We start from the raw sequence: 10384 nt of genomic DNA on the forward strand, positions 1-10384 counted from the left end.
TGATCGACACGTGGACATGTGGTGTCGAATGGGAACGGGTGACCCATAGGTTAGCGGACGGTTGACTTTACATTGCTGGGTATCACTGACACAAGTGCGTGTGCGTGTGTGCGTGTGTGTGTGTGCGTGCGTGCGTGCGTGCGTGCGTGCGTGCGTGCGTTTCCTACAGAACTGGACATCACTAGCAGCAGGTTGTTGGAGCTCCAGCGACGGAACGCTGAACTGGAACTGCTGACTCGGCAGAGACACGCAGTTCACCATCTCCACAGGTAGGGGGCGCTGGTCCACACGCTCTCAACCACAGAGGTGCAGCTGCTGGCCAATGGAGAGCGACGTCGCTACGTGGTGGCCATCTTGCTCCAGTCCAGCTCGCTCGCTCATAACATTGTGTCTTGTCTACTTTTTTAAATAACCATAACTTGCTCAATTTTCAGGCGATTTCCAAACGGTTTGGTTTGTTATAAACCGCAGAGACGTCCGCATGCTTTTATACGACGTTCATATAAAAAAATAACATTAAGCAGATAAGCGTCCTGAATCATAGCCACGTTGACGTTTGTAATAAACCAACCCGTTTGTAAATCTGTCAACATTTGAGCGATTCAAATTTTGCTTTTGTTTTTGCAATACTGTACTGTAGCCCTACTAACCCCTCATCAATCAATCAAAAACAATGCATATTTTTTGTGATGCACCGAATATTCGGCCGCAGAAAATATTCGGCAGAAAATATTCGGCAGAAAATATTCGGCAGAAAATGGATAAAAATGCATTTTCGGCCTATTCGGTTTCGGCCCGAATAGGCAGAAAACAAAAATAAACCGAATAGGCCGAAAATGCATTTTTATCCATTTTCTGCCGAATATTTTCTGCCGAATATTTTCTGCGGCCGAATATTCGGTGCATCACAAAAAATATCCACCGAATAGTGGATGCAATTAATGCATTCAAAAGAGCTGAATAAATGTTTTATGGACCCATAATAGTGATTATTATTTAAGTAAAATGTTGCCATAATCATTTCTTTTGCATAAATCGGGTAGCTTTAAGGTACGGCCATGACAGCAATGGTAGGAAAAAAAATATATAGGCCTAATATTAATCATATTCAGATATTCGGTTTCGGCCAAGAATTTCCCTTTCCGTGCATCCCTACATATTTTATCATCACGTTCTTGGCAAATAATCCCTCTCTCTCTCTGTGTCTCTCTCTCTCTCTCTCTCTCTCTCTCTCTCTCTCTCTCTCTCTATGTCTCTCTCTCTCTCTCTCTCTCTCTCTCTCTCTCTCTCTCTCTCTCTCTATGTCTCTCTCTCTCTCTCTATGTCTCTCTCTCTCTCTCTCTTAGGACCCCTGATCCTCCAACAGTGACCACGACAGACGCGGCCCGCCCCCATCCTCTCACCAAGCAGGCTCTCGACCAATACGAGCGCTCGCAGCCCCCCGCGGCGCAGCCCCACCTCCACGCCGTCAGCCAATACCTGAGCTCCCTGGGAGGAGGAGGGAGCGGCAAAGGCCCGCCCCCCTCTCTCTCTGGGGGGGGAAGCGAGGGTGGTGTTTGTGGAGAGAGTACGTTCGGGCCGTGGGAAGACGCGGCCACGTCGACACACGAGGACAAGGAAAACAAAATGGAAGCACCTCTGATCGCCGCGGCAACGACCACGGAGGCCCGACGACGTCCCCCCCAGAGCTTGGACAGCGTCCTCCGACTCCTCCATCTGGACACGGGGCGGGGCCTGTTCCCTGACTCCTCCTCCTCCCTGTCGCTGTGCGAGGTCATATCGGTGGCGTCCGACTGGAGCGCGTGCTCGTCGGGATCCACGTTCGACACCACAGACGAGGTCCAGTTCCAGAACGGCCTGGCCGCTCTGGACGCCAGCATCGCTAGCCTGCAGAGGACCATCCGGACGGACCTGCAGAGGAAATGAAAACTATTGACCCGTTCATTCTGGACGGGAAACGCCTTTTGGTGTTTTAGGCATTGTGTTATACTTTAGCTGTTGAAAAGTAGCAGTTGTACAAGATCGGAGCGCTGCACCGAGTGCCACGCTACGATCTTTGAGGGGGGGGGGGGGGGGGGGGTCCCTGGAACTACATATTTTCAGATTGGAGTCACATATACATATCATTCTGGGTGTCCTTGATATGAAATAGTTTGAGAACAACTGATATTTTTAGTTTTAGTTTTTCAGAAAACTGTCAGGATTTAGAAGACATTTTGTAGAATCGACCTCAGGTCTAAATGGGTTAAATCCTTAGAGTATATATGAATAGAGACGGCACCCGGAGGAAACCCTGAGGCCAAATGGACATAGTGGCCGAATTTGGTATTGCAGCGCTGGCCCAAACACATGAACGCGCTGGTCCGTTGACTATCATTGCGCACGTTCATGATGACACGTGAACGCTGTTTGCGTGCAATGATAGTCAACGGCCAGCGTGTTCATGTGTTTGGGCCCAATCCATCCCAGAATGCACTCTGTTCCTACCCGGAAGGAGGAGTGAAATCGCCTCATGCGCTTTAGAGCAACTTCATGCAAGTGGATGGATGAGAAATCTGGTGACGTCTCTATTCATACTCTAAGGTTAAATTTAGCATTTAGCGAGGGACCGGCATTGTGTTATACTTTAGCTGGGGGGGCGGGGGGGGACGTGATTGGCCCGGAATGACATTTGTGATAATTTGATTGGTTGTGTATGATGATAAGAGCGCCCCTCACTTCACACGGGTGTGATTATTTTTTAGTTATAAATTGTTTTATTGTAGCCTACTGGACTCAATCTCAAATACAATGAAAGTTTGGAATGACTATACATTTTTATAATAAAATAATAGATTTGGATTTGATGTAGGTATGAAATATAGCTAGAATAATGAATCAAATTAAATTTCTTCTTACTACTGAAGCCAGTATAAGTTGTATTAATAACTTGAATGTTGTTTGTGTTGGTATTGTAGGCTATTGTATGTCATGACAAGATTTGCTAATAAAAAATAAAATAATTTTTTCGACCGCGGTCGAGATCATGGATTTCACAATGCGACGCCAGACTTCCCGGTCCTTCATTGCCATCCCCAGTTCCTGCTCACTGATGCATAATGTGTCCCCAGCGATGACATCAGGGAACGACAGCTTTCTACCTCTGGTCTGCTTTGAGGCAGGACTCCAGAGAAGAAGGGAAGATATAACCTCATTGTCAGCTCTGTAGCAGTGGCCGGAAAACTGTTCTTCTGGATCGGACTAGTAAAGAAACACGGGGAAGGTTGCCATACACTTGATTACAATAGGGTCCAACATGTTCAATCATTCACCAAAACATTACAAATATACACTTCTTTATAGCCAAAAACAGGAAGTCATCATAGAGGAGGTAAAATGGGGGGGAAAAAACATATACAGGGGGGGGAAGGGGTGGGGGGGATTCAGATTTTACGGGGGCCAGTTTCGAATTGCAGCCGTAGGTGCCCTTTGAGAGCGGTTTTGAAGGAGTCAAGGGATTTTTGACTATATAGTTGTGTATATCCGTATACGTCTCTTAATGTTTTGATGAATTGAAAATGGTGGGCCCTATTGTAAACAAGTGTAATGCTGTAAGTTATGGTGTCGTCCACTCACTGTTAACAGTCTTTGTGTGGAGTTGTACTTGAAATGTACTGTAATTCTGCAAACTGTTAATCAATCAATCACATGTCTTAATGACTGTTGGTAGGGCGTTCCACATGTTGGTGGTAACATAGGTCCTAACACACTTCCTAAGAGATCCTAACACAGATCCTATTGATTAATTGATTGAAATATGTATTAACAGTTTGCAGAATTACAGTACATTTCAAGCACAAACTCAATACATAGACTGTTAACTGTGAGTGGACGAGACCATAAAGCATTACACTTGTTTACAAGAGGGTCCACCTTGTTCAATTCATCAAAACATTTAGAGACGTACAAATAGACACTTCTATATAGTCAAAGAACAACAGGAATTCATCATAAGGGAGGTAAAAAGGGAAAAGAAACATATACAGTGAGGGGGGGGGGGGGGTTCAGATTTGACGGGGGCCAGTTTCGAATTGCAGCCGTCAGTAGGTGCCCTTTGAGAGCGGTTTTGAAGGAGTCAAGGGATTCGCATCTCTTAATGACTGTTGGTAGGGCGTTCCACATTTTGGTGGCATAGGAGCGAAAATAATTTAGTCTCTTGTTTGTGCCAAATCTGGGTTGTACATGGTTTGTTGCACTTCCTCTGGTGTTATGGGTGTGGACTTCGTTAACACACTTCTCCTAATTGATTGATTGATTTATTAACAGTTTGCAGAATTACAGCACATTTCAAGTACAACTCAATACAAAGACTTAACAGTGAGTGGACGACACCATAAAGCATTACACTTGTTTACAATAGGACCCACCATTTTCAATTCATCAAAACATTTAGAGACGTACGAATATACACAACTATATAGTCAAAAACAAATCATCATAGGAGGTAAAAAGGGAAAAGAAATATATACAGTGAGGGGAAATAGGGGTGGTGGGGATTCAGATTTTACGGGGGCCAGTTTCGAATTGCATCCGTCCGTAGGTGCCCTTTGAGAGCAGTTTTTAAGGAGTCAAGGGATTCGCATGTCTTAATGACTGTTGGTAGGGCGTTCCACATTTTGGTGCCATAAGAGCGAAATTAATTTAATCCCTTGTACCGCATCTGGGTTGCACATGGTTTGTTGCACTCCCTCTGGTGTTGTGGGAGGTGTGGACTTCGTTGAAATTAAGGAAGTATCTAGACAGGTACATGTATCTTGGTGGTGTAGCGAATCTTGTGGACCAGACCCATTGCAAGGTGCTGTAACACACTTCCTAACAGATCCTAACAGATCCTAACACACTTCGGTTCCTAACGGCCACCGCAGCAGCAGCATCATCTTCATGGACCGTGTGCGGACAGCAGTGACATCCGTAGTCACGGTGGCCGAGAGGTTAAGGCGTTGGACTCGAAATCCAATGGGGTTTCCCCGCACAGGTTCGAATCCTGTTCGTGACGACGTTCCATTTTTTTTCCTTAGCTTGGCACTTTATTGTCAAACTAAATCTATCTATATGGTCTATAATGTGGTAGAGGGCCATGCAAATACTATATATCATAATTATAAGGAATGTACAATATAGCTATCTGGCGGATGTAAACACAGTCACGTGACTCATGTCACATTATGAAACAGCGGTTTCCGATGTGTTGCACTGACATCGGTGACCTATCGAATTCCGTGACATGCTTTCTGCGGCTGCGCAAAGTGCGCATTCTATTCTATTCTACAGTCATTTCTATGTTAACGATGTTTTAGGAACAAAATTAATAAACTCATCAACACGTGTTATTAGTTCTCATTATAAACACCAGCATGATTCGTAGTTATTATATTATAAATATGAATAATAACTGTTTTAATATAAATATGAACAGTAATATTATATTAATAACTGTTAGTTATATTGTTGCAAATCACTGTTCAATGCATTCTGCGATTGTCCGTTGTCGCCACAAGATGGCAGCAAAGCCTACATGTTGCCTATGTTGCACATTGAGCTGTACATTTACAATGAGGATAAACAATGTTATATGTAAGTACAGTGGTTCCCAAAGTGGGGTCCGGGGACCCCCAGGGGTCCTTGAGGCAGCTGGGACCCCCAGGGGGTGCTTGTGGGAGCTCCATGGGGTCCGGTGACCCCCAGGGGTCCTTGAAGGAGCTCCAGGGGGGTGCTTGAGGGAGCTCCAGGGGGTCCGGGGACCCCCAGGGGTCCTTGAGGGAGTTCCAGGGACTCCCCAGCTAAATGATAGTTTGGACCCCAGGGGTCCTTGAGGGAGCTGGGACCCCCAGGGGGTCCTTGAGGGAGCTCCAGGGGGTCCGGGGACCCCCAAGGGGTGCTTGAGGGAGCTCCAGGGGGTCCGGGGACCCCCAGGGGTCCTTGAGGGAGTTCCAGGGACTCCCCAGCTAAATGATAGTTTGGAACCAAATGGACCCTTATGGGTCTGTAACCTGGGCCCTCATCAAACCCTGTACACTCACCCCCCCGCTACCACCCTTAGATCTCTATATATGGAGCTGACCTGTTCTGTTCTAACATTCCATATGTCGATCTGACCTCATCAAACCCTGTCACTCAAGACACGCTCCATATATGGCCAGTGATCTAACCCCCCCCCCCCCCCTCTACAAGCTCTACAAGATCTACAAGCTCGCCGCGCTATGAAAAATCCGGAATGTGGCGCAAATCTTTGAATATATATTCTTTCAGAGCGAACGTTTTTAACTCCAATCTTTGCTTCTGGAGGGGAGGTCCCTGGAACAACATGAGATGGGGGTCCTCCAGATGCAGATAATTCTGGGGGCCCTTGACATGAAAAAGGTTGAGCACCACTGACATAGAAACATAGGGTTTTTCAGAAAACTGTCAGGATTTAGAAGACTTTTTTTTTTAATCGGCCTCAGGTATAAGACCCCATTTACACTGGCAGCCAAATCCAGCCTGAATCAGATCTGAGCCACATCCAGATTGGAATCTGATTTGTCTAAATGAGTCATGTGACCATTTAAACGAATCGGATTTCAATCTTGATGTGGCTCAGATCTGATTCAGGCTAGATTTGGCTGCCAGTGTAAATGGGGCCTAAATGGCTTAATGTAGGCTATACTTGAGCTAAATGTAAATGTTCTGAACTACTGCTGTGCACACACACACGCATGCACAGCACACATGCATGCACACATGCACAGCACACACGCATGCACAGCACACATGCATGCACACATGCACAGCACACATGCACGCACACACGCATGCACAGCACACATGCATGCACACATGCACGCACACACGCATGCACAGCACACATGCATGCACGCACACACGCATGCACAGCACACATGCATGCACACATGCACGCACACACAAGCACGCGCATACACGTATACACACAGCCTCCGCTGCTATAGGAGAAGCCTTATAGGTCCAAATAACCAAGGATTCACGGTGACCTCTGACCTCTGACTGACACGGTGACCTCTGACTGCGATGCTTCGGCGCAATGTTTTTTTGTTTGTTGAGTAATGTTTTAAGTCATTAAGAGCCGATCGAGGCCCGTTCTACAAATGCCTTCTAAATCGGCGCTGGTTCTCAACCCTTTTCCTGCCTCCAAAATGATTTACCGTGTTGTTCTTGCTTACTGTAAATCGCTCTGGATTAACACATGTGTTGCTATTGACAGGTAGGCCCGTACTCGTCCTATGAATGAATTCCACGAGGCGCTCATGACGAGCAGGCTCTCGTGTTTAGGCGTTTGATATCGCTACGAGAAAGCCTGGCTCTTTGGAATGGCTCCAGTGCCTAGACACGGCTGCCAGGTCAGCTCCATATATGGAGATCTAAGGTCCCCAGGTGACAGTGAAGTGACACTTTTAAGGATTTTAATACAAAAAAAAGAACCAAAGCAACAACAAAAAAGGACCATTTATACTGCATCAAATATAAAAACTGGTGGAACAAACTGGTGGTCAAATTGTAAAGAGGTGGAAAAATAGCCGATCTCTGTGAGCTTGTAGATCTGCTATTTATTTCACCACATTTAGCTGGGGAACCGACTATACTAAAACTAAATGTAAAGTCTCAACTCCTAGAATTCCATAAAGTGTTTCGGAGCCGAAGGTTTATGTAAAGTGCAGAATCACGCGTTTGTTCGCAAAAGGTCACTCTGTCAGGACAGACGGCCTGACCACGAGCCTCTATGTCAGCGTTCCTTAATGGCTAATAAATAATTATTATGCTGTTAACAGCTGTCACAGTTTATAAGTAACGCAGTGCACGTGAAGAAGGTATGCGCACGCGCAGTGCAGTGTTGTTTTCGTCGACTAAAACTAAGACGAAAAATGTTCGTCGACTACCTTTTTTCACCGACAAAAACTAATGGAAACTAAATGAAAACTAAGCTACGATGACTAAAACTAAGACTAAATATACTGATAATTTCGTCGACAAATAAAAACTAGACTAAAATGTTAGGAAGGGACTAGTGGACAAGAGATCCAGTACAAGTCATTTTACACTTGGTTGCATGCTGAAAATAGCCGATCTACAAGCTCACAACGCGTCGCGTTGCGACGCGTTGTGAGCTTGTAGATCGGCTATTTTCAGCAAGTGTAATAACACTCATTACGACGGCATCAAGGCCTGCCAAAATACATTTTAGTCGACTAAATCAACTGTAGATTTAGTCGACTAAAATCTTATGACATTTAGTCGACTAAAACTAGACTAACACTAAGACATTCCAGGTGACTAAAATGTGACTACAACTAAATTAAGTTTCAGTCCAAAGACTATGACTAAACTAAAATCGAAATTTGCTGCCAAAAACAACACTGGCGCAGTGGGAAGGTTTATGTGCCACCTCTGGAATAGGCTATCTGTGTGTTTACATGGACCACCCCTGGAATAGGCTATCTGTGTGTTTACATGGACCACCTCTGGAATAGGCTATCTGTGTGTTTACATGGACCACCTCTGGAATAGGCTATCTGTGTTTTTACATGGACCACCTCTGGAATAGGCTATCTGTGTGTTTACATGGACCACCTCTGGAATAGGCTATCTGTGTTTTTACATGGACCACCTCTGGAATAGGCTATCTGTGTTTTTACATGGACCACCTCTGGAATAGACTATCTGTGTGTTTACATGGACCACCTCTGGAAAAGGCTATCTGTGTGTTTACATGGACCACCTCTGGAATAGGCTATCTGTGTTTTTACATGGACCACCTCTGGAAAAGGCTATCTGTGTGTTTACATGGACCACCTCTGGAATAGGCTATCTGTGTGTTTACATGGACCACCTCTGGAATAGGCTATCTGTGTTTTTACATGGACCACCTCTGGAATAGGCTATCTGTGTGTTTACATGGACCACCTCTGGAATAGGCTATCTGTGTTTTTACATGGACCACCTCTGGAATAGGCTATCTGTGTTTTTACATGGACCACCTCTGGAATAGACTATCTGTGTGTTTACATGGACCACCTCTGGAAAAGGCTATCTGTGTGTTTACATGGACCACCTCTGGAATAGGCTATCTGTGTTTTTACATGGACCACCTCTGGAAAAGGCTATCTGTGTGTTTACATGGACCACCTCTGGAATAGGCTATCTGTGTTTTTACATGGACCACCTCTGGAATAGGCTATCTGTGTTTTTACATGGACCACCTCTGGAATAGGCTATCTGTGTGTTTACATGGACCACCTCTGGAATAGGCTATCTGTGTGTTTACATGGACCACCTCTGGAATAGGCTATCTGTGTTTTTACATGGACCACCTCTGGAATAGGCTATCTGTGTTTTTACATGGACCACCTCTGGAATAGGCTATCTGTGTGTTTACATGGACCACCTCTGGAATAGGCTATCTGTGTGTTTACATGGACCACCTCTGGAATAGGCTATCTGTGTGTTTACATGGACCACCTCTGGAATAGGCTATCTGTGTGTTTACATGGACCACCTCTGGAATAGACTATCTGTGTTTTTACATGGACCACCTCTGGAATAGGCTATCTGTGTGTTTACATGGACCACCTCTGGAATAGGCTATCTGTGTGTTTACATGGACCACCTCTGGAATAGGCTATCTGTGTGTTTACATGGACCACCTCTGGAATAGGCTATCTGTGTTTTTACATGGACCACCTCTGGAATAGGCTATCTGTGTTTTTACATGGACCACCTCTGGAATAGGCTATCTGTTTTTTTTACATGGACCAGAGCAGTTGAGACGAATAACAGTCTACATTTAAATCCAACATTTATTCTGACCCCTCCCCGAAAAGGCCTATAGCTGTCCTGAACCCTTATCCATGATTTATATGCTATGGATAATTAGGTGGTATACACACAAGGACGATTTCGGTGTTTCTCGGGCAAGTAATTAGCCGATCTGCCCTTTTTGTCACACGGAGACGGCGTTTTGGGGGACTTAAACGGCTAATTTTGAAACTACCTTCCAGAGTGGGAAAGTTTGGAGACGCGACTTTCACGTCTCCGTGTGTACAGCGAATGCCGCCTAATTTGCTGAAACGGTGATGTCATAGTCCCCTCGCCCCCTCCAAACTAACTAGTGTTAATGGTTTATTTCACCATAACCACTTACATATAAGTATCACAGCTATTTTATATTTGCACATAATGTCTATAAATCTCTTCTCCAAAAATAGCCGATCTGCAGCCCGCATGCACAAGCTTGTAGAGGAGCTATTTTTGGAGAACAGATATAAATTATGGTGATTACCAATCAATCTGGAAAGACAAGAAAAAAAACGGATCTTCTACATTATTGTTACTA

At 45.1% G+C, this 10384-nt stretch overlaps 1 protein-coding gene across 1 annotated transcript in view; it reads left to right on the forward strand.

Moving 5' to 3' along the window:
- ccdc14 (coiled-coil domain containing 14) overlaps positions 1-2014 on the forward strand; it is an 18753-nt gene extending 16739 nt beyond the window's left edge. The window contains exons 10-11 of the mRNA XM_079495139.1: positions 170-269; positions 1347-2014. Of these exons, the coding sequence (XP_079351265.1) occupies positions 170-269; positions 1347-1926 (680 nt within the window). The 3' untranslated portion in view covers positions 1927-2014. The remainder of the gene's footprint in view (positions 1-169; positions 270-1346) is intronic.
- The last annotated feature ends 8370 nt before the right edge of the window (positions 2015-10384 follow it).

The sequence above is a fragment of the Electrona antarctica genome (genome assembly GCF_951216825.1).
Source record: "Electrona antarctica genome assembly, chromosome: 24".
NCBI lineage: Eukaryota > Metazoa > Chordata > Actinopteri > Myctophiformes > Myctophidae > Electrona > Electrona antarctica.